This window comes from Larimichthys crocea, chromosome XVI, assembly GCF_000972845.2.
Source record: "Larimichthys crocea isolate SSNF chromosome XVI, L_crocea_2.0, whole genome shotgun sequence".
Taxonomy (NCBI): Eukaryota; Metazoa; Chordata; class Actinopteri; family Sciaenidae; genus Larimichthys; species Larimichthys crocea.
The window spans coordinates 4,316,814-4,341,438 of record NC_040026.1 but is presented as its reverse complement, the minus strand read 5'-3'; the positions used below and the strand labels follow the sequence as shown (position 1 = coordinate 4,341,438).

The window sequence follows — 24,625 nt, the reverse complement described above, 5'->3', positions numbered from 1 at the left end:
TTGCACAGTTGCCTGATTGGGATGACGATGTGGCTAATGTGGCATTAACCACATGAAAGAGCGCCATGATGACAGTGGTGTTTTCAGTACAACTTTTTCGTGGCTTCTTTTACAGCGGGCATAGCTGCTGTCTGCTCCACTAAATTCTGTGTCTGCTCATAATTGTCTCCCAACAGACTGAGTGGGAATCTCAAGGCCAGTGGAAGAATTAATTTAAGTCCAAAGACATGATACGGTTAGGCCTTCTTACCTCGACTCTACAGTCCACTTCTAATGGGAAATGAAACCAATTGAAGGCAGGACTCCACTGTCCTTCCTTAAACCAATTTCCTCTCAAGTCTAGACAGCTGTCTGTTCAATTGCATTTGGTGTATGTGTGGTCACATTGCAGAGCGAGCTCGATGAAAGTGTCAGAGAAACAAATTCATCGAGTAATGGGTGGTGGCACTTCAAAGCGTGATCCGGGGTGTGCTTGAGCTTAAGTTGTCAGCAAGTTTTCAAATCTCTATTTGATTTCCTCTCTGTGAATCTCCATCTCCAGAAGTTTTACCTTCTTTCAGATTAGCCCTCACCTCCCCTCCAAACACGCCTTCATCTTTCTGTCCCTCCATCCAGCATACCTTTGATCCACTAATTGATCATTCTGGCAATCTGTCTCTCTCTCTCTCTCTCTCTCTACATCTAACATGGATCATCTATCACTCCATTCCCTTTGAAGCCACATTAGATGTTTCATTTATCCACCTCCCCTCCTCCATCCCCCGCTCCTCCGTCTCATCTTCAGCCTGCCATTCTGCTATCATCCCTGTGAGTCTCTTCATTTTTATCTGTTTGCTCTTTCCATCAAGGGTGCCCTGGTTAGATAACATTGTTGCTGCTTGGATGTAAGCAAAGTGAGGTCATGCTTTGGCAGCTGGTGTTTCTTCAAAGAATTTGTCACCATCTTATCAAGGTATGTCAGGCCTTGACATAACTCCTCGTTGTTGCTCAGGAACCTGCAGAAATGCTTCTGCATATGTCCCATAGTGAAAGGTGGCCTATATTGGGGGTGCTAATGTATGTATACAATTAATCAACCAGATGTTCATGTGGCATGTCGTGAAGTCCTTTTTTTTAAAACACAAAAGTACCAAAATGTAGAAATTAGCAAGTAATACCACCTTAATCTGTATTTCCTCAACTGTAAACTATGTTTTATGAAATGCTCTCAATAAGAGTTCTTTGTTGGACAGTTAAAAAGACCATGGTGCCTACATTACCCACAATGCGGCTCATCTGTAAAGTGTTCACTCAAAGATTATTGAGTGTTATCCCAGAATAAACAGCAACCTTAGTGGCTGTGAGGTGAAGTACCAAAAACTGCAGTTCCTCAAACAGCCACTTGAGGCTGGTTCCTGGCAATCTCCATAAGCCCCCATGTTAAAATGTCAAACAGCAGCAGAAATAATGTTTACAGCCTGGTACAAAAAACAGTTTTGGTCTCTATAGCTAATTTCTCCATTCATGACAACTATACTGAGGGTGATTTTTCATATAATTGACCTGTTCAAATTATATTAAGGCTTAAAGTTATACACAATTAACAGTGTTGCTGCATCGATCAACAGGTAGGTGCTGTTACAGATGGCTTGATCATTGAGCATGCCCCAGGTCCAATTTCTTGCTGATTTTTAGATTAGCCTGGGACAACATGGCGGCGACCAGAGCCACCACACTGAACTTCAAATTAGCTCCTGTCTGTGATGTCAAGGATTCGTCCATTCTTTACACTGTCAGTGTGCTAGCAGCAGCCTCAAACAGAGACGAGGAGTCTCACAGAAGTCTGGTAACTTTTTTCTTACTCCATACCTTCAGACTTTGTTCATTTTTAAAATCGTAGACTTCAGATAACATCGCCTGGAGCGACTTGACTGGAGCTGAAAAGACAAAATACAATTACACTTTACAACTATTCACGTACGCATTAGTACTCCCCAACACCTTTAAACACTCATGGTGTGTACGATTTATGTAGTTTCCTCTTAAATCACATGATAATAACTTCATGATCTACTGAGAAAAGGTTGCTCATGCTGAATCCAGTGAGTCTTGTGACTTGTGAATCATGCAGACCTCCTTCACCCAAGCCAACAACTGGCGGTTGAAGTTATCGCTTTTGGAAAGAGCAGACGAACCTTATGAAAAATGGAAACTCTCACAGACTTGAAAGCCACTGTGCTCTCTGTTCTCTCCCTCCTTGTCCTTTTTTTTCGTGATGTTTTCGCCCAATTTGCTAGCACACATCGTCCTTGTCATACGACTTATAATTTCTAATGGCTTCTGGCATGTAAGTGCTTTTGCAACCTTGTTGGAACATGGAAGAAAATTGTGTTCAACATCAAAGGTGACCCTCTTTTTAAAAAAATATAACTTCTCTTTTTGAATTGTAACAACATACACATTGAAAGAGGCGGACCTGTCTGTTCCTCCCAGGGGTTTTGGAGAGGCACATTAGGGCCAGGAAACTGTTGTGTGATATGTAATTTAGCTCTTTTTAGGAGCCTTTTTTCTCCTGAGAAGGAGGAGGAGGAGGACAGCAAGTGTGATTGAGGTATCAGCCTGTGCCTGAGGCTTTTAACAGAGTATGTGTGTAGCAAGAGACAATATACAATCTTTGGATCTTAATTTGCTCGTGTGAGTGTTTTCTTTTTCTTTTGTACGAAACATTAAACACTCCAAGACATGAGAAAGTCTTTTCTCTCTGCTCAGCTGTCGTTCATTAGAAATGAGAAGAGGACATCTGCGGGAGGCTGGGTGTAGGCCAGACTGTTTATTTCTCACTTTGACTCAAAATGCTGAGTCTCGCTGAACTCATTCCTGTTTGACCTGAAATTTTTCTGCCTGCTCTGTTCGTTTTTCTCTGCAAGCCATCCATCCTTTTTTCCCATCCCTCTCTCTCCCTTTTCCAGTTCATTCTCTCTGTTTCAGTAGCCACTCAACAGATAAATAATTGTCAACCTCCTGCGGGCAAAGAGTTGCCATTGTCCCACGCTTGGGACGCTGTCATTATGAGTCTCTTCGTTTCATTACTGGAGGGAATTTTCCTCAACCACAGCATTCTTCGGTCTGTCTGTCTGTCTGTCTGTGTCTCTGTCTCCGTCCGTTTTCTCTCCACCCATTGTGAGAGTAGCACTGTGCTGTCACATGCCTCTCCTCTCACCCCATCCTCCCCTCCCATCCTCTCACTTGTTCTCTGACAGGTGGCGGTGAGACTGTGCAAATTGAATTCGGGGAATTGGGCTGCGGTTCGCCATCACACTGCAGCCCTAAAACGTCCTCGGTGCTAAACTAGATCTGCTGTCATATTACCATCCTAATGTTACCACATATCTGGTAGATTCTCATTATGATTTTTACACCCACACTTCAACTAAGGTCATACACAGGGGTAATATTCCCTCACTGTGATGGCGAAGGAGGTGACTCAGGTTCACTTTTACAGGAGAAAGGTCTCTCATTAGCTTACTTTCACTAGAGCGTGAAATGGCACTCCTTTCATTCCAGATGCATTATGCTGAGTAAAAAGAGCTGAGGACAGTCTAACTACATGCACTGACATGTATGAAACTTAAAGCCCCCGAGAAACAAAACTGTTTCAGTTGGCAGTTGTTGTCAGTCGAAACCAGTTTCCCAGGAGGACACTCTGTGTTTTTCCTTTGCGTGCACAGAAAAAAAGGACTTCACTCTTGAAATCACACGATGCAGCTAATGAACAGTGCAGACCCACTTGATTGCCAGAGCTGTTAACATGAGAGATAACAAGAATAACAACACCCCCCGCTTGGTTGGATCTTTTTTTTTTCACCGTTCTTTGTCATATTTCAGCTCTCACACAACATCTCCATTTGTTATATTTTAGTCCGCTCTTAATTATTGTGTTTATGGTGCAGACAATACACCCCTTCTGTGCATGTGTGTTGTAACTTAATTACAAAATAAGCCTGATTAAATACATTAAGTTAATGCATTTAATCAGGCTTATTTTCTTTTGATTGCTCCTGCTGCATATAACATAATATTAGAGCACAATGGCACACAGCTATAATTAAAAAAACCCAAAACAAACATATTTTGTGTGTGCTGCTGCTGGCCTGTAACCATTTTGATTTGATTTGTAGCTCGCATATTTTTGTGTTGATTGTCAGAAGCAAACGTCACCTTTCATCTCCACAGCATTTCACAGGCTACAAATTGGCACAAAAAGTGACATTACCTGGAGCAACACAACAGCAGAATTGCTGTCAGAGCGATGAAACATTATGTTGCAGACTAAAGAAGAGGCTCCTGATAAACAGTAGTTCTGTTAAGAAATCCAATTAGACACAGACCTAATTTGTTATGGCAAGACCTCAATGTGCATTTATTACTTTGTGTCATTTGTAAAATTAAGCCCATTAAAGCTAGGAAGGATGCCAGAAACTGTATTTTTAATGCCTGTATCATCACATCCATAGTCTTATTATTACTTGTATGTCTGCAACAAGCTAATATCACCTGATATGTTCTGCTGGCTGATTTATCGATCCAGCTCTTTCAGAAACCACTGAACATTATCTACCACAAACACGTACAATATGAACAAAACAGCCTCCTCCCCTCTGCCGGATGACTGCCCACCTCCAACAGACTTTTAAATGCTTTTTAAATTGTTTTCGGAGTGGCAGTAACCCATGCTTTCAAAGGCTTTGTGGTCTTGGATAAAGGTGAATATTAAGTGTTTATACATTTAAGATAGATGTGTGCTCCACATAGAGTATCTACCATAATGCTTCCTGACCACCCCACTGGCCAAAGGGAATTGTGGTTACTAGCTTGGTGTAAAGTTTTATACTAATACTTACAAAGAGGTTTGTGTGGCTGCTGTTAATGAAGGCATTCCTCATTTGCCAGACCAACCTGTGGTAATCAGTCACCATTTGTCTCTGTCCGCCATGCAGATATGCTGAGCAGGGCTACAACTGGAGTGAAGGGCCAAATGGACCTGCCTCCAGACATGAAATAGGTGGCAAAAAACAGAAAAGATGGACGTTTCGCTCTCTATTTCTGATTGATTTTAAGCTCTGTGTGGCTGCAAGCTAATGAACTTCATTGCATTCATGTTTTATCTGTTTTTGCCTTGAGCCTCGGTTCACGGGTTTCTGTTCTAAACTGCCGCCAGTGTTAGCTCGTGAATTAGATTTGTTATGAGCTGTGTTGTTGCACAGCGCTGCTTTATGATACTACCCTGCTGTGTGTTTGTGCTGCCAGGAAGGTTTGTTTCGAATTGGGTATTTTTTGGGGTGAAAGCTGAGCTGTCTTAATGAGTCATGTGATGATCAGAACAACTAAACTTTTCCTGGAAATACGATTTTCTCTTTACAATCCCCTTACCGTGCTTTTTTCATTGTGATTCACTACCTTCCTTTAGTCACTTGCTCCACTTTCTCCTCGCTTTGTTGCTTCTGTTTAATTTGTTTTTCTGACTCGACTACTGTCGCTGTCTTCTCCTTCAACTCTCATTCTTCTGTTTAAGTGACTCATCGATTTTACCATCCTGCTTCCTCAACCTCAGTAAAACTCAGTAAACTCAGATTCCACAGTTGTGACTGGCACTTCCTCGTATAGATGAAATTGTGACACACAGCTGTACAATTTGATGACCAGTGAATGAGCAACACTATGACCAATAGCTGGGCATAAAATCAGACCTTACCCAAGGCTTCCTGACACATCATAGATCAGGTAATTATTAGAAGTGCACTGCCCGTATTTCCAGTTTTAAGAGCCTGCTTAGCTTCCTTCCTCACTGACTAAATGGAAGTAGTTGTGTTATTTCCTCGTACTTAGAGTGAAGGAAATATTACTCAAAGTGATATATTAATATTTAACTAAATTAAGCTGAAGGAAATTCTTTCAAGATTAAAAAAAGGAACCCCATGGACTGATTTATACAGCCAAACAACTTATGGCTGCCCTTGGAGTGTGTCTTCAGTAAAAACAAGGAAATAGAGGCCCCCCAGTGAACAGCACTTTCCTTTCCGTTCACACCATCCCAGAGTTACGTAGTAAACAAGTCTGTTTTCGGGAAACCACATCATATGACCTTGTCTCTGTGGCTCAGTCAGGCACAGTCTCACTCTTCAAAGTGTTGAAGATTGATTGAAGATTAACTCAGAGGGTCGTGGTGCGAAGGAACTCACGAGCTTCCTCACATCATTGACGGAAACCCAAAAACAACTTTCCCACTACTTTTTGTGTCATTAGTGGACAATGGTCATGTCTAACTGGCTGAGATTGGAGACTTTACACAGTGAAGTTGGTGTATGGACAAGAAAGACATTAAAGCAAAGACAAAAACAAGACTTCTAGCTTAATAACTAACTCATTGCTGACCATTTTCCAAATGATAATCTATATACAGTGCTATAACACAGTGCTGACTGTAGTCTCTGAGGACCGCAATGAACGCAATCAAATATTTTTTAAATCAATAAAATTGTGTCAAATTAATGATTTCTCTACTGTATAGCCGTGTAATAAGCAGGATAATGTACAGCACCTGACACGCTGATGCAGCTCTTTAATGACCCTGTTGGGGTTTATTGCGCATTAATGACCGACTTGCTGTGCATTATTTCTTCCTTAGCAGACACCTGTAGTACACCCAAGGCAGTGTTGTAAGTAATTACAGTTTATCCTGAGGCGGACATGAATGTTTGAAGCATATTTCTTGGCAATTCATGCAAACCACAAATTTCAACCTCAAGACGGTTAAAAAAACCTGGAGATCATTAGGATATACTGTCTGGAAAATGTGAATGTTTGTACAAGATTTTTTGCCAATCTTCCTCATAGATGTGGGCAGTATTTACCTCCTACCTGACCAGCATCACTAAAGTCAGTATAATTGATCCTCTGGGGAGTCTAATAGTTGAGATATTTCATTCTGGATCAGGGGTGGAGTGACCGACTGACATATCGACAATGTCATCTCACTGCCAGTTTTATAGCCGCATTGTTAGCTGCTCTCCAACAACTCTCATCTAACACAAGTCAGCTTGGCTGCTACGGCTTTTAAATGATTTGTTGGTCCTAAATCAAAATGAAATAATAATCATTGTGAAAAGCGTCTGACTGTAAATTTAGTTTCTGGCTTTTAACGTATTGCAGCTCTCAAGTCTTGGCTGGTAATTATGTAACTGCAAAAAAATGTGAACTAAATATTAACTATGATTGATTACCTCACTTAGGTTTCACATCACTGCCCGTTGATTTGTATGTACTGACACAGACTTAGACTAATGGCAGTCTGCGATGTAGGAAATCACCAGAGAGCCAGAAAGTTATGATATACTTTGGAAAAACCTCGACAGTGATATAAACGCATACGCAATTTACAGTCAATGGGCTAAAACATGCAAAACAAACTAAATAATCCTTTAGGTCACTTCTGACATTTGGACTGGCTTCATCGTACAAGTGGAAAGAATAACGAATGCAAACATGTCGTTCCAACATGAGCGGCTCGCTAGAAAAGACGCTAACCAGTGCCAAGGCAGTGCTGCCAGTATTTGCAGTGAAGCAATCTAATTATAGAGACTTTGGCAAACTATCTTTTAATGATGCAATGGCTGCTAACTAAAAAAGTTCTGCGTATCCCTCTGCTCTTGACTCTGCCGCTTTCTTGTCAGGCGTGTTTCATTGTAGAAACAGCAGCTGGTCATAAGTATTCATTAGTCCTGCTTATGGATTAGCAGAGACAAAACGTGTGAGTGTAGATTGGGCTGCACACTGTGCTGCCTCCTCCAGAACACAGCGGGCCCTTCTCTCCTCTCTCTGAGCACTAACCACAGCTGTTCCACACCGCTTGACTTTCCCAACAACAATGTTCTCGGATGGCTGTGGCCACTTTTGTTCCTGCTGGCCAAAACATTTGTCCGACTGGCTTTCTTCTCTTGTTCGTTATGTTGTAACGTCACTCTGCGGTGTGGCTGGATAAAAGTCTGTTCCCCGCGTATTTGCTTCATTGACAAAAGCTGCGATAAGATGCTGTCGAGGATAATGTTTGTTGATGCTGGTTGTTATGGTTGCCTGATTCTCAGCTCTGATTTTGCACACGCAGCTTAGTCCAGTAAGTCCCATATTTCAGCATTTTGTCATCTGGCACACTCGCGCACATAGTTACTCATTTGGACAACTTGGTGGGTGTTGTTTTTTTTATCAGCCTCTCTTTCTTTCTCTGTTTTTTCCCCACTTGGAACACATGCACCATGTATCGGTTGCGTTGTGTCTCCCATTCAGGACAGCTGCACTGGCTGGCTATCCCTGAGATCTCCTCTATGCCCACATACACGCCCCACGCACCCATGCATACACACACCAACAAGGCCATAAGTCACCTCCCCCTTCCCCCTCTCATATACACACACACACACATGTACCCATGTCATCGCTGCTCTTGTTCCATCGTCTCCGCCCTGTAGTGCCTGAGCTAACTCTACTCTACTATTCATTCTGTTTCCATATATTCCCCCTCGACTACTACTTCTCCCCCCTCCAATTTTCTGTCACTACAGCTGTGTGTCAGCTGTCCGCCTGTCCCAGTCTAGTCAAAGATGAAGCCGAAACACAGAGGGTCTACAGGGAAGCCAGCCCAGCCTCTCTGTCTCTCCCAGCTGTCACTCCTGCTTCAGACTTCCACTTATCACGAGGTTCTTTCCTCCCTCTTGCTACACTACTGGAAATTAAAAGTAAAATATGCAGGGTTAGAACAATGAAATGTGTTTGTTTTTCTAAACGATGCACATAATCATTTGGTAAAATGTTTTTTTTTTTAGGAAGACAGGATTGAGTGCTATGTCATTTTCAAAATGCTCTAGAGTAAAGCAGTAAATCAGCCTGTCTTCATGTAGGTTGTAATGTTCAGTTTTTGAGCAAATCATCATTTTGAAGGCTGTAGTTTGTTGTTTACCCTCTCTAAAAGGGTTTAGAAATGTGATCATTATAATCTTAACGAAGGCCGTTGCATTATACTGCATTTCATTCAAACTAGGTGTACCTAATAAACCTAATAGAGTGTAGGTGCTTTGGTGCTTTCAAGGATCTTTAAAGTCACTCGACAACACGTACAAAATGTCTGCGTTGTGAAGTTATGAGCAAGTCATTTACTTCGTGATAACTTAGCGCAGAGCATGGCTGTTTCCCCATTAACTCAAAATACTACAACATCTGTCCTGTTCTGCCTCACTCCTCAGTTTCCATTACTTCAGTCTTAATGTTTCATCTGTTATTTATTCCAAACAAGCATGTCAGATGTTACGAGTACATTCTGTAGCATTAAAGCAAAGTTTGGTTTGAAATCAGTAATTTGGAGAAATTATGGGCATTTCAAATACAGAATGAATAAAACTCTCTGGGACTAAGTGGGACCAGCTAATTATACCATCCTCAATTACCGAGCTGTTTGTACTCGTCCTGAAGGCAGCAAAGTATTATTGTATCCTGACATTATGCTTCCAAAGAGAAAAACAAATTAGCGTGTGAAAGTGGCCTTTGTTGTATGGCTTTGTGCTCGCTCCTCTGGGGTTTGGACCATTGCTGAGTTTGGCATGTGAAACATTGAGAAACAAATGACTGTGAGACGTGCTTTGGACTAAGATGTTTTGATCGAGAGAGTTCAGTTATTAATGTTTCCTCAGGCTACAGCTATGTAAATGATTTGTGTGTTGATGGTGGTTGGTTCAGTTTTAACAAGTCTAAAGTCTAAGTCTGGATATGGATCTAAATGTCTCTTTTTCTGTGACAGGTATGCCTTTGGTCATCAGTGTGTGTCCGGACAGGTAACCAGCTGTGTTGCTGCTGTCATGGCCTTTCCAACCCTGCGGTCGTTTCCTGTCACTGTGCTCACAGTCCTGGTGGCGCTGGCGTCGTCTTCAGAGGACCATGAGTGGCACTTTAACCCAGGTAGGATGTCAGAGTACAGACATGCAACAAAGAGAACATCTCAGTTGGTGATACATTTCTTTAACTGTTGTCTTTCTCCCCCCAAACTGCCACATTTGTTGCAGCTTGGCTGATTTCTTATCCTCACAAACTCAGACGTTTTCAAACCTCTTGTTTTCTTCCTCCCCTCACCTCCTCGTGTCTACGGGCACAGCAATCGTCTCGTCCTGCTGCTCCGACATTCTCCTCACATTCTCAGATCAGTAAGGCTCATTCTCCGTCCGCTATCAACAGGCTATCCTGTGTCCTCTCCCTGTCTGCCAGCCAGTCATGTGTAATAGGAGAATGAGATAGCTGGGCGGTCCCCCCCCCCCCACAGGCTCGTCAAGACCGCTAATGCACAGGCAGCTCATGAAAGTGTCAGTCAAAATGTCAGGGAAGGAAGAGCGCATGTGGGGTTAGTGAATGAGAGCCAATCAGGTGTAACCAGAGGGGACTGTTTGCAGTGTGGCCGTCCTTCCTACTGCGGCAGCCAGACTGTGACTGAGACTGAGGTTGATCATTATTTCAATTCAGTGCTTATAAAAGAGAAGAACAAACAAACAAATGCTTGCATTTTGAGAAACTGAGTCGAACAAAAATTTCACTTAATACGTGACTTAAATGACTAATGAAATACGCTAATTAGAGCCGATCAATCATTTAGTCTGTCGACAGAAAAATTTATCCGTAACCGCTTGTGGCGCAACTCAATTTAAAGCATTTGCTGTTTTCCTTTATCTTGTTTGATATTAAACCAAATATCATTAAAAGTGTTGGAGTGTTGGTCGGACAAAAGTGATTAGAAGACGTTGCGTTGGTCTGATAGAAACTGTGATTTTATATTGACCCAGTAATTAAGTGATTAATGGTGCAGCTATTATATATGTATATATATAAAAATGATGATGGGTGTTGCATAATTCAACTCAAATTGTTGCGGATTACATTAATGACTAATTGATTTATTGACTAATAATGACCCCATTATATCAATCTAGATTTATAGCTCGATTAATGGAGTGAAAATCTGTTATATAGACGAGCAGGCTGTGGCACAGCAGCACAGACACCCACACTGTTTGTTTTGTAGAAAGAATTGAATCCAGCGTGATGGCACGAGCAGAAAGTTTTATGAAAAATGACAGAAAGAGAAGGTGAAAGCAGAGGACACACAGAGAGATGAAAAAAACGCAGATGGTGGGCTGTTGACTGGCGATGTGCGATGATGATGATGATGTAATGAAATGGGCACCTGTCTGCAAGGGTGTGGATGAACTGTGTGTGTGTGTGTGTGTGTGTGTGTGTGTGTGTGTGTGTCTGCTGCACCCGTTGGGGTTTTTAGGGTTTGTCATCCAGCCCAGCATTCCTGTCCGCTGACTCAATGACAGAAACTGAGTTTGACGCCCACCACACCCCCGCCTCTTTCTGTCACCCTCTGCCTCCACTCCATATCACTGTCTAAACCCCTTTCCACTTTATCACTACCCTAACGCTTACCCCCCACCCTCCTTCTCCATGAACTCCTCCTCATGACTGACTCCAGAGTGGATAGCTGGGCCACTGGGTAATCCCTCCCTGGGACCACTCTATCTGGATCATTTGATAATGCTGCCGCTGAAGTGGAGTCAGCACAGATATCTGAGACCGGTCTGTGTTCTTTCATTCGCCCTTCGTGTCCTTCTCCCTTTTGTTCTCCTCCTGCAAATCCCCGAGAGGTGGTAACCGGAATAGGGGCATTGCTGGATAGTTGGAGCCCTGAGGTGGAGGCTTTGTGTGGGATGTGGAGCTAGCTGGAAAGACAAAAAGGAAAATAGGAAAGGTGTAGTTGTGTAGACAGATCAGAGCGTCTCACATGGGGGCTGTTGGATACACTAAAGATGCAGATGTATTTTAATGACTATCTTTGATGTAGTCATCTCTGACAGGACAAAGGGGACCTACAGGAATAAATGATGCAAAACACTGCCATTACATTTCAGATAGACTCAGGAGGAGTCTACCCCAGGAGGGTCTGTAACAAATAAGAGAACAGGAAGAATTTATGGTAGTTTAGTCTTTTTTTCCCTCGGTGTCTGTGTGAGTTATGAAGCATGAAGTTCGGAAGTTTTCCCAGAGATGACATAACAACATTATACCCCATGACCAATGATGGCTGTTGACACTCTAATGGAAATATTAAGTTTCCTCTGGACTTGTTCTCCATACAGATGAGAGTATTGCTCATGCCTCTTTCTCTCCCTCCTGTTTCTCCTTTCGTCCATCTTTTCTCCACAGCTCAGTGTCGTTACGCCCTGGGGATGGAGGATGGCACCATCCCAGACTCTGACATCACTGCCTCCAGCGCATGGTCAGACTCCACTGAGGCCAAACATGGGAGGTAGGAAGTGTGTGTGTGTGTGTGTGTGTAGTGGCGGACACCACATTAATCAAGTATTTTGTGTGTCCTTGTGTGGTTACAGTCTAAAAACTTAAAGAATAACAGAACATCAGCATCACTGATGGGTGTGATCAAAGTCCGTTCTTTTGCTCACATAACCACATCCGGCAGTGATTTCATCGCCATGCGGTACACATCTACATCACTGCAGCAAAGTGAAAAGATCAGCCACTGATCGACTGATGCAGTGCAGACTTTTCAAATCAGTTTGCATTTAAACTGCATTACCGTGCAATGACAATATGACATTTAAATAAACTACTGGAGACTTGATGCATTACAAAACTTACAAGTCTACAGCTACATGCAGAAAAAGTGCATCATTCAAATACGTAAAAACCCATCATGGATTGTAAAATACTTTGCTTTAATATAAAATGCATGTTATTGGTAATAAACATATAAAACCGCAGATATATCTCTTTTAAATTTGGCCTCAACTTTCTTTTTCTTTTAAGTCAATTAAGGCAATTCTGAGATTTCTTTCAAAAAAACATTTAATGTGCTGGAAAATAGCTGCTAAAAACATGTGAAAAGACTTTAAACGACATATCACTGAAATGTGGAGTTAAAGGTTAAAACTTTCTTATTTTCAGGTTATTATACACTAACGGAAACATAGTAGTAGATAATATGTTTTATTTCTGGCATATTTAATATGTAAATCTTACACACTGCACCTTTAAAGAAAACATAAGCGCACTGAATTGGACAGGAGTTGGACACTACCTCTGAAATGCCACCCACATCTCTGATTGTTCAGCCATTTATGTACAGTAGAATATGTTAAGTGGCGTGACTATCAGGCTACACAGTCAATTTTAGTCTTAGTTACTGTACTTAAGTGCAAACGATTGAGTCAGGTTTAAGTCATTTAACAGTATCGTTGGTCTGCATGCCTGTTTTTCACTCTGTTGGCACCATGCTAAAGTAATTTGTCAAAGGTCTATTAGATTATGATAGAAGATGATAGTGTGTGTCTTTTGTAAAAAACCCTCTTGGTAATCATATTACCACCTTGTCTGTCTGGCAGCGAGATCAGATTCATGAGCCAAGTTAGGTCCGCAACATGCTACAGCCATGTGTGAGAGCTTTTGTCTCCATTGGTCTGTTGAGCCAGGTCTCTTGGCTGCGTGTCCAACCATGTGGAAATGATTATTAGCCCTAGCTGTTTTTAAGAGACGTTGGGGAGACACTGAGAGAAAAAGAGAGAGAGAGGAAAAAAAGAAAGAAAACAAGTGATAGGTGGATCATGGCGACGGTGTGCTGAAAAGCCAGAGAGAAATTAACTTGAAAACAGTGTTTGAGGGAAGGTGTTGTGTGAAGGGAGGCATCGCGTGATGCAGATTTTGGGAGGTATTTCTTTTTCATGGCTCTTATTTCTCTGAGGCAGTGAAAGCATATCAGCATGCTGGCCTGAGCGAGTGGGTAAAAGATGGAGGGAGTAAGGTAATTGAGAACAAGGGAAGAGGGATGGATTGCTGGCTGGTATTTAGATAGGAAGCAAAGCGCGGACACTGAGAGAAATGGGAGAAAAATGAGGTACTTGGCAGAACAGTGTGCTGTAATGTTAATCCTGCTGACTGGTGCATGGTGAACTGAGCTCTGCGCAGCCACATTCCTCTTTTTCTCCCTCCTCATCCTCATGCTCTTCTCCCTTCATTCACAGGTCACTGTGTAGAGCACTAATGTGCTGATATCATCCTGTGGTTTTTGCGGATGTGTGATCTCATCCAGCGAAGGGAGAATGGGATTGATTAAAATACTAGCGCCACTGTCAGTGTCACAGAGTTGATATAGTGATTTGTTCTGGTGGTCTGAGCAGCAGCTTTTATTTTGAAAGAAGCCCCACAGTGGTCAGAGCCATGGTTATGGCCTGGCGTCTGTTGCAAAGCTCCTCACATGAGAGATGATCCGTCGTCTCAGGGCTGCACAGCCAAGTTTGTGGTCTTCATGTGGCCAAAATGTGGTGGTAGTGTGGACTTTTCTTCTCAAGCCGGATTGAGAAAGGTCACACTGAGTGAAAATCTTTTTAGTGGTGCTCGTGTGTGGTCATGGCAGGCCTGAGGAGCTGTGAGTAAAGATTACTCCTGACGTCCTACACCAGATCATGTTGTGAGGTTTGAAGTATGTGGAGGAGCTAGTAATTTTCACTCCGCTCCTTTCATCTCTCTCCGTGTGTTCTCAGTATTTTCCATCTGTCTGCAGTCTCTCGCTTTCTCTCTCTATTGCCTACGATGTTCCTTTGGCCATAGCCAACTCTCTGTCTCTCTGTTTTTTTTCTCTCTTTCAGGCAACACTGCTCTATTTATGTGTGAATGTTTGGCTGCTGTGGAGTCCAATATGGATGGTGGTGGGGGGGTCGAATTGTTTGTATGAAATTCTCAGTTGTACCTTTGTGTGCTGCTGGCGCTCTGGGTTTTATTGTTGTCTTGTTGTACAGTAGGTGTGTTTGTTTCTCTGCATGTGAATGTTTGGATGTGGGACTAGGATTTAGTGAATTTTTCATTTTTTTTGGTTTTGTTTACTCATTTTTTTTCCTTTGTTGCTCTCAGGTTGAGTACTGGAGAAGGGGATGGAGCGTGGTGTCCTGCAGGAGCTGTTTTCCCCAGTGGAGCAGAATACCTTCAGGTCAGATACTCTGTTTATTTACCTCCGAGTTGCACAGTTAGATTTGGAGTTAGTGCTCAGTTAGTATTGTTTTTTTTTGACAGAATAGCATTGTTATTTTAGGATTATGAAGCTGATATAAAATGTTGTAAAGACTATTATGATAGCAATAAATTTACCCCATTTTTAGAACAGCTATTATGTATTGTATCTCTAACGCTCACTAATGAACACACTTCTTGTTTGTTTAAACTGTACAAACGTTTATGCACCTAGGTATTATGTATATGTTTGTTACCTTTTAAGCCGAGCCAGGCTAGCGGTTTCCCCCTGTTTCTAGTCTTTATGCTAAGCTAAGCTAATAGCTGCTGGCTGCAGCTTCTTATTTAACAGGCAGATACTTTATCTGTATGTCGATCTGTTAGTCTATAAATAATCTTTTACTGATTGACGTGCGTTGTTATTAATGTATTTTCTGTCTCTTGCAGGTAGACCTGCACAAACTCCACTTCCTGGCTCTGGTTGGTACCCAGGGTCGCCATGCTGACGGGCACGGCCAGGAGTTTGCCCGTAGTTATCGCCTCCGCTATTCCCGAGACGGCGTGAAATGGATCACCTGGAAGGACCGCTGGGGCCAGGAAGTAAGAAGGGTCTTTTGTCTTTTTTTGATTACAGACAGAGCTGGAGCTCGCTGTCTGTTTTATGTGTACGTGAGAACCTACAGTTGAGTTATCCTGTGGCTGTTCAATATGAATGTCATGTTAATGGGCTCTATAATTCATCTGCATTTTATTTATTTATTATTTAGTAGGAAGTGGAGCGGTTTGGCAATGCACCAGCTAAACTAAACTTTCTGCTCAGGCAAAAACAGCCGGAGATTTCAACACTGTGCAATGAATGTCTTACCTTATGCAGATAAAGCCACCTCTTATTGTGTTTGGGAAATGTCCAATATTTTCTTTGGTGATAAGTTCTGCACTGAGTTTTGTCCCACTGCTACATGATAACATGGAAATTTTGAACATTTTCAGTCAGTATTTTATAGAAGGAATCATGCTGTTTGTGTTCCCCTTCAGTTATTATTTCAGAACATTGCCACGCAACAAATATTCAGAAATTGCAAGCTGATGTAAATCTTCGCTGCCCTTACAAAAACTCTGCCTGAGGCTCAGACTTTAAAATCAGTCCTTCTTTTTGCAGTTGTATGTGTAAGAAAAAGTTCAGTCAGTTCATTTGAGCTCCTCTTAAATTAGTAGAATTTGGAGACACGCACTGAATGATAAGTCTGAGCCTTCAGGCGAAATTCATTCAACCCCATAGATAACAAGCGATGTACTGTGTGATTGAATATTCTTCTCCTAGGTGGTGTCAGGGAATGAGAACACCTATGATGTTGTGCTGAAAGACCTGGGCCCTCCCATCGTAGCCCGCATGGTGCGCTTTTACCCCCTGGCTGACCGGGTTATGAGCGTTTGCCTTCGCGTGGAGCTCTACGGTTGTGTATGGAACGGTAAGACACAAACAGGCTGCAGAGATACAAAATGTCCGTGCTTTTGTGGACACTTAGGTATACATTTTTCTGTACTTTATTAGGCATGCTCACCTTGATAAATCACATTTTGCACGATGAAGGTGATGATTTTGCCGTCATCCTAGATTTAGTCCTGCAAAAAAAGGAAGCATCTGTACGCTGGTGATGATTACAAGTGCATGTTTTTTGCCATACATCCCATGCACTGATTCGTGAAATTGCATCAATTTTACAACCTCAGTGGGGTTTGCCTCGATAAAAGAAGTCACACAGTGATAAATGGCAGTGGTCTCGATGTATCCCGAAGCACAACACTGACTGAGTATTTATGACTCACCTCCTCCCCTGCTCCATCCACCTCCTTCAGACAGCATCAAGCTGCCTGTAAATCAGAGCTGTCACCGAGGCTAAAAGCTCCAGTTCCCGGTCTGTGTCTTCAGGGAGACCATTTTTCTAAAATATGCTTTAATGTGGATTTTGTGGGAGTGCAGTTCGGTTTCTCCACAAGCCAGAGATTATGCAGAATCTACAGAATGTCAAGTTTTACGCACATTGGGCCTCTCATCTCATCCCTTGTCAGATATTATGACCGTGTCTCTCCTGTGTTTATTGTTTTACATTGAGTTTTGACCCACATGACCCTCATGCAGGTACAAGAAACATCTGTGCATGTGTCCACCCACAGACACTCATAGCATACTGTACACATACAGTAAATCCCATGTGAAACATTGTTATGTGTAGCAGAGCAGCAGCCCGTAGTCTGTGTTTCTGACGTCACCTCCGTTCTCAGAGAGCAGGCTGATTAGCTGTATATTGGAGCGGAGAGGCTTGGGTTTCATCGGTCAATGGTGGCTAGGGCCAAGCAGGCCTGACCAGACCTTTTCGTTTGTTTTACTACTTAAAAACCATCTGCAGCTGCTTCCTTGGAGCAGTGATTACATTTGCATGTTGGCTAAGTAGAAAGAAGAAGAAAAGAAAGAAGAAAAAGAAAAGCTTCATAAATTAATAAAAAGTTTCACTCGCAGCTTGTGTCTGTCTTTTAAGATAGAAAATTAAAAAAGCATGTTTTGTTTGAGATCACATGACTAATAATGAATATTTTTTTCGTACTTCTCTGTCACTCAGATGGATTGAAGGCTTACACAGCCCCAGTGGGTCACGTCATGCACCTGTCTGGCATGCCAGTCTATCTTAATGACTCCACCTACGACGGGACCACTGAGCACGGGTGAGTATATGATAAATATGATCAAAATTAAGATTCCCAAGTGTTACTTGGTCAACAGTGTGGAGTGAAATGTGCCTCGATCAATGGCATACCAAAAGCTTCTCCACATCTGTTAGGACTGGAATGGGGTCTCAGCCAACTCCTTCCTTGAAAGATGACGGTGTCCGCCTAATCGAAAGGGAATAACATTATTTTTTTAGTCGCTTTGGGATTTGAGGCGTGTTTCCTGACCATAATGCTTTGGCAGGGAGCAAAGGAGGGGTGAGGATAGGATTTAGGGATGGGAGGCCCACACTTGCATGGGCTGCTTGGTTAATGGGGCTGAAATGTTTTGCTAGCGGGTGAGCTAACACTTTTGATGTAATCCAGACGTACTTGTAGCAGATGGGTGTGTGTGTGTGTGTGTGTGTGTGTGTGTGTGTGTGTGTGTGTGTGTGTGACCCTGTTGTGTTGATTTGTTCCTGTTGAGGTGTGTGAGAGAGGAAGACATGTGTGCCAGCTTGTTTGCATGTGTATTCATGTTAACCCATGCTGTGTGTGTGTGTGTGCAGGATGCAGTTTGGAGGCCTGGGTCAGCTGTGTGACGGCGTCCTTGGAGGAGACGACTTTATAAAAACCAAAGAGCTCAGGGTGTGGCCTGGGTACGACTACCTGGGCTGGAGCCGGGAAGCCCTCGGGTCTGGCAGCGTGGATATCGAGTTTCACTTTGAGAAGCCGCGTGTCTTCCACAACATGCAGGTTTGCAGTGAAAGTTTTTGTGTGACTGTGCATGTGTTGCTGTGGTTAGATTGTGTGAGAGGGAGGGTTACTCGGGGCATTGTTATCCTGCTGGAGTCTCGGACAGCATTGGGGTGCCTGTAAATCAGAGATGTCATCAAGGCTAAAAGCTCCAGGTCCCGGTGTGTGTCTGCAGGTCAGGACCATCATTCTGAAAAATGCTGTAACGTGAATTACGAGGCACTGCAGCTCAGATCGTCCAGAAGCCAGAGATCGTAAAGAATCTACACAACGTCAAGAACACAGCACCCAGAGCGTCCTTGTGGCTTAGTGGCTAGGACTCATACTGTACCTTTTTATAATTTCAATATCCCTCTTTTGATTCCAGCCCAGGACCTTAGCTGCACATCATTCTGCTCTCTCCCTGTTTATCTTGCCGTTATTTAAACAATCAACTACCCAGTGAAGACAAAAGTGCCAAAAACATATCTAAAAAAACCCCCAAACTTCACTTGCTCTGCTTTTTGAAGAGATGATCTGATTAGATTGTGGAGCACCTTGGTGCTGAAAAAGTCAAAGTGATTTCATTTAACTTTCTTAACTCCCTAATGTGTTAGAGTGAGGACAGTCTGTAAGGGAAGACAAGTATCCAGACAAAGAAGTACTTGTTAATTCATGCATCGATTTGGTAAATTAATTATCTCATTAGCACAAGACAAGCACGTCATTGTGATTACAGCAGGACATTAGGCTGATTGTTTCTTTTCACATCTGATCAAACTCAGAAATGTCTGCAGCTCTGACCTCTAAAACGAACTCCACCAGCAGAATTATGTTTCTATGTAATAACTTTGTTAATGTGCCGTCTTACCAGAAAGTAACGTTTTCACTGGAATAGCTCTGCAGCCGTTTAATTAGTTTTAATGTGCCATTGTTTATCATGGGACACTGCGTCTGTGCTTGGTTCCCCTGGGTGCCACCGAGTTGCATCACAGTCTGTTTGTGCGTCTGTGCGGTTTTTGGGGTTAGTTTGTGGCGCAGCAGGGGGGGATGATAATATGAAGCAACCCAGTTTGAGTTATAACCATGTTGTCTCATTGGACTTGGGTTGGAATGTTGGTTTGGGTGGGATTCACCCTATACATGTGCACATTGAACAGCCAAATCCCCAGTCGATTATAAAGTAATGTTTCAGAGGTTTAGTTTTTGACTCAGATCCAACATTTCTGGTTGTCCTCACTCAGTTTTAATTTCTCCACATATTCATTATTATTCTAATGTTCTTCGGTTACCTTTAAAAATCTTTCCCAGGGGTATTTCCAGTGTTTTTCCAAAGCTTATCCTGTTTTTCCTGCCTTTTCCCCAGTGGTTTTCCCCTCGCTAACCTCAGCTGACATACACCGTTATGCTGGCCTGGCAGAGCGGATATGTCAGACACACAGGTCAAATAAATAAAGAGCGGGAACCTGAACCTAATTCTTGACTTGTCTCTGTGGCCGCTAACCTGCACCTAATCACTCTAAAACTTTGACCTTTTGTCAGTCAGAACCTGCACTTCCGGCAGGACCTTTAACAGACTGGGGACACCCTCTGGTTTTCTTTTAAAGATCCCGTTCTGTCCTTTGGGAAACCATGTCAAACTTTTCTCTGTAAGCTCGTGTGGATAACAGAGCGACTAGACAAAAACATCAGAGGAAACTCATAACTTAGGCTAGATTTATGATGAAACAAGCAAAACATAATGAATGCAGTGTTATGCTCTCAAATTAAACTTTGTGCAGGTCATTGGAGCCGTATTCCCTGAAGGGGTAGTGAATTACCTCGGTTCTGTTGACTTATTGGACCCCCACCATTACCACCAACATACAGTGCATACCCCAGCTCCCCATTAGAATCAGTTACATGTCAACTCAGCATCTGGTGCAGCTGTTCTTCCTGTGGCTCGTGTGTGTGCGTGCATTAACATGTGGATTAGGTTAGAGTGGCTGGCCTTGTAGTAAGTGTGAGGTTAATGGCTAACCTGTCAGAGAAGACTTTTGCACAGCCCCTTCTCCCTTTGAGTATAAAAAATCTCCCGCCCTCTCTTTCTTAATTTTCTATCTCTCAGATCTATAGTTTTGACCTCTCTCTCATTTAAACATCTTCCATCTTTCTCCATATCCCTCTCTCTTCACCTCCAGCTCCTCTTCCTCCCTCCAGCCACAACGACGCCTCATATATTAGATCAGCTTTTATGGGTCCTCCTCTCTTTGGCATTTCCCTGTTTGTGAAAACAGGAAAGATATACCCTCTGCTCTCCACCATCGGTCTTCTGTCAGATAGAAGACTGATGGATTCTTCTATCCTTTCCCGTGTTCCAATTTTGTTAATTTGTAGTCCTGCTCAAGTAGAAGTCATGCCAAAGAAATTACGGTTGAACAGGATGAGAATGTGTCATTAATTTTCTGTTAATTGAATCTTGTCCTGCCTCTCCGTGAATAATGAAGGATTAAGGCCCCAGTTTTCCCTGAGCTTTTCAGATGTTTGCACAAAGCTTGAGCTAATTCGGATGAGTGGACGGTTAAAGGATTGTCTCTTCGTCTGTCCTTCCTTTCTCTGCACTCACACACTTGTCTCCTTCCTCTAGGTGCACAGTAACAACCGCCACACCCAGGGCGTGCGAGTCTTCAGCAAGGTAGAGTGTCTTTTTAAGCCAGGCATCCTCAAGCCTTGGTCCTCCCCTCTCACTCTACCTGTGCCCCTTGAGGATCTAAAAGACCCCTCCTCGCGACCCATCTCCATCCCTCTGGGTGGCCGGGCGGCTCAGATTCTATGCTGCAAGTTCTACTTTGCAGACCGCTGGCTGCTCATCAGCGAGATTTCCTTCCTCTCTGGTAAGAAGCAGAATTGATGCAATTCATATTTTTAAACATATGAGATGTTTTTTTTGGCTCTGACAGGCAGGTTTTCATCTATAGGGGCTTTGCACTCACGTCACACATAGCAACTATGCCTGGCACTCTCCTGGAGGTCCAGTAGACATCTGGCTCTACCCAAACAATAGCTAAATATAGGCAGCAGCTACAGGAAAAGAGATAGCTGAAAAAATACTGAGTGTTTAAAAAATGCTGATTGGACTTTCACTCACAGCACAAAGTCAAGTAATGTGAAATTTCTTGATAAGCCAGATTTCTTTTTCAGACTTGCTGTGACAGAATCACAAGTTTTTGTCCTTGCTGTGCTCTTTTTAATGATTTAAAGTCAATGCTAAATCAGCATTTTTTACAGTCAAGGACCCTGTCCAGTCCCTGGCAAGGATTCAGCAGAAAATCCATGCTGTGCTCTACAAAACACTTTTGGGGAGAAAACAATACAAGGGGTAATTCTTAATTCAATTAGTCGATAGGTTAAATTATGGCATTTTAGAAATAAATAGACCGACCGTGTCCAGTTATTCTCTATACCTTCATAGTTCATTTTAAAGTGTTTACTAGAGAAATGCCCATTTTCTCTCCATCTGTCTGTCTTGTATTCATTAGGGTCCTGTTTACGGGCTGAAACAGCCCCACACCGCAAATAGAAGAAGCGGGATTCAATATCTTCTGTGAAGATAGGATTTATGCCTATCTGATTGGATGTCGGATAGAGGACTCCTCCGCTGCTCTCTAACTGAGATTGCTGTGACTAATTAAACTGTCCTCTTTACTCAAGGACACTGTCAACTATAGCGTGATAGGAATCAACAAAGTGCTCAGTAATCACTGCATATTCAGTTAGGCTAAAATGACTTGACCCAGCAGTGTTGTGGCGTGTTTGGTTGCTGGACTCGTGCCAGACTGTCGCACCAGTACACTGGTCTGCTTCAAGGTCTTGACACTGGCATAATGTTGGCTGCAAACCGGAGTTTACACCAGCAAAACCATTTAATTAACGCCATTTATACCAGACAGCGATAACATAAGTTTGATCGTCTGGTACCAGATCTTTAGCAACGATTGCATCGACTCAACTGTCTAGCTGGGTGACTAAGCAAATGATCCTGCACGCAGGTTTTACACAATCATTCACATTAGTCAACGAGGAATGGCTCAGCTCCCTGTCAAAAACAACACAATTAACCATTATCTTCCCCAATGAATGCTGTTTCTCTGGAAAAATAACCAGCTGTGACCACAACCACTGTTTCTCAACAGCTATGGACAACCAGATGGTGTGTTGTGCCATACGAAAAATTCCCTAAACGTACAAAAAATGTTTTTATTAAATTATCTCTCACTCTTTCTCTTTTTCTCCTCATCCAGAGCCGTTTGAAGAGGATGTCACAGACCCTGATTCATATCCGCCTAATCTTCCCGAGAATCCTACCACCCGAACGTCTCCTCCTCCCATTAACCACACCACCTCCTCCTCCTCCTCTCCCACAACGAGACACAGCTCCACCAACAACACCGCCGGCCCTTCTGGTGAGTCCCGATGTCTCGCCTCTTCACCTTTTATCCTCCCGCTTTTCACCCCCACATCTTCTCGTACCAGCCATTCTCTCTCCGTCATCCCCTTTCATCGCCTACCACGCTGCTACATCCACCCTTCCATAATGCTCTGTCTAATTCCCCTGATCTCTCCCTCATCACCTCTTGTCCCTGAGCCCGTCTCTTTCTCTCCAGTTTGTGATGATGAGTGTGAGCATGTCGGCAGTGTGTCTAAGCCGTGTGTCTCAAGCAGAGCCAAAGGCAGGCAGTGCCAAAGGAGGCCCATGTCTGACTAGACTCCGTCTTTATCATGAGAGCTGGAATCTTTTGGCTTTGAGCCAACAACTGCTGAACCAAAGTCGATGCCGGATGCTTATCTTACAGATTTAACTGTACTTAAAGGGCATGAGAAATCTGGCTTAAAATTAAAGGTCAAATTTTTAAGTTTAAAAAAAAAAAAAAAAAAAGTTAGTGCAAACTTTCAGGGGTTTCCTGCTATCCATGATTTCCTCACCCTCTCCTCTGAGTCTTCCTCTCTTCTCATGCATTCCTCCTCTGTCCATCCCTCGCTTCCTCCAGAACCCCCCACCACCACCTCCTTCACGATGGACACCACTGGTAACTGGACACTGTCAGGTGAGAGAGAGCAAAACCCAAAAAAATAAATAAATAACAAAAAGAGAGCACGATGCACCGAGGGACGGGAGCTAGCTCCATCCACTCTGGCCCTCTTCCAGCATCTTAAACCTGTCCCACTGCTCTGTAGAGAGTATTAAATATAATGGAGGAGGGATTACTGGGGCTAGCTTTGGCACTGGGCTCTGTCCCCCTGGGTTTAAAGATATACAGCTGTAGGAAAAACACTAACAGAGCTATAGTACATTATATTTATGTACAATAACAACTTGGCTTCCTGCGGTCTCAATCTGCATGTTTTTTCAGGGGAACTGGCTCTGTTCTACACAGTTAAACAATAACAGGCCTTTTAAAAAGCTGGAAATGGTTTTCTGTGGCGTGTATGCTGCTTTGTCCTTGTTACTGGCTGTGGTTGAGCGGCTTTGTTTGGGTTTATTTATTGCCCGCATGGTGTTGAACTGACAGGGGGGGGGTTGTTTTCTGTTGTGACAATGTGGTGTGTAAATCTTTGGTTGGGGAATGTGCGAGTGTGTGTTTGCAGGTGTATATTTGTGTATACACATAAAAGCTTCATATATAGTATATGTGGTTTGGTGTTTTCAACTGAGCCAAACCATCACTTATCTTTGTTTTAAGAGTTTGTTTATGAGCAAATTTTACAGTAAACTAGTATATTTTCATCTCGTATCCAAATAACCATGCCATGTTTGACCTTCACGGGCTAAAATATAACTGAGTGATTCAGATAAATAGTCGACTACAAAGCTGTTGAGAGGCAAAACAGTGTTCACATTCTGTTCTCAAAGCAGCAGGCTGTGAGAAGCCCTGTGGTATGAGTGGTCATACCCAAACAGACAATCCCCATCAGATGTTTAGTAAGCCTGATGAAACGAAGTTGACCCCAGCGAGTGCGTGTCTGCGCTGAAAGAGCTAATGCTCTCAGACTGAACGGCGCATTAGCTGTGCACTCACATACACACGCACACAAACACACAGAGAAACAGACGACGGTG

General features: G+C 42.9%; 1 protein-coding gene across 5 annotated transcripts in view; it reads left to right on the top strand.

The window, feature by feature from the left end:
* ddr1 (discoidin domain receptor tyrosine kinase 1) overlaps positions 1-24,625 on the top strand; it is a 36,222-nt gene that overhangs the window by 2,656 nt on the left and 8,941 nt on the right. For 4 of the 5 annotated variants that reach the window (XM_010735015.3, XM_019261235.2, XM_019261232.2 and 1 more), the window contains exons 2-11: positions 9,824-9,981; positions 12,277-12,379; positions 14,995-15,070; positions 15,538-15,690; positions 16,412-16,559; positions 17,709-17,811; positions 18,363-18,549; positions 21,155-21,401; positions 22,809-22,970; positions 23,556-23,612. In XM_010735015.3, coding sequence (XP_010733317.2) covers positions 9,882-9,981; positions 12,277-12,379; positions 14,995-15,070; positions 15,538-15,690; positions 16,412-16,559; positions 17,709-17,811; positions 18,363-18,549; positions 21,155-21,401; positions 22,809-22,970; positions 23,556-23,612 — 1,336 coding nt within the window. In that variant the 5' untranslated portion in view covers positions 9,824-9,881. The remainder of the gene's footprint in view (positions 1-9,823; positions 9,982-12,276; positions 12,380-14,994; positions 15,071-15,537; positions 15,691-16,411; positions 16,560-17,708; positions 17,812-18,362; positions 18,550-21,154; positions 21,402-22,808; positions 22,971-23,555; positions 23,613-24,625) is intronic. The other variant, XM_019261233.2, reaches the window with a different exon arrangement.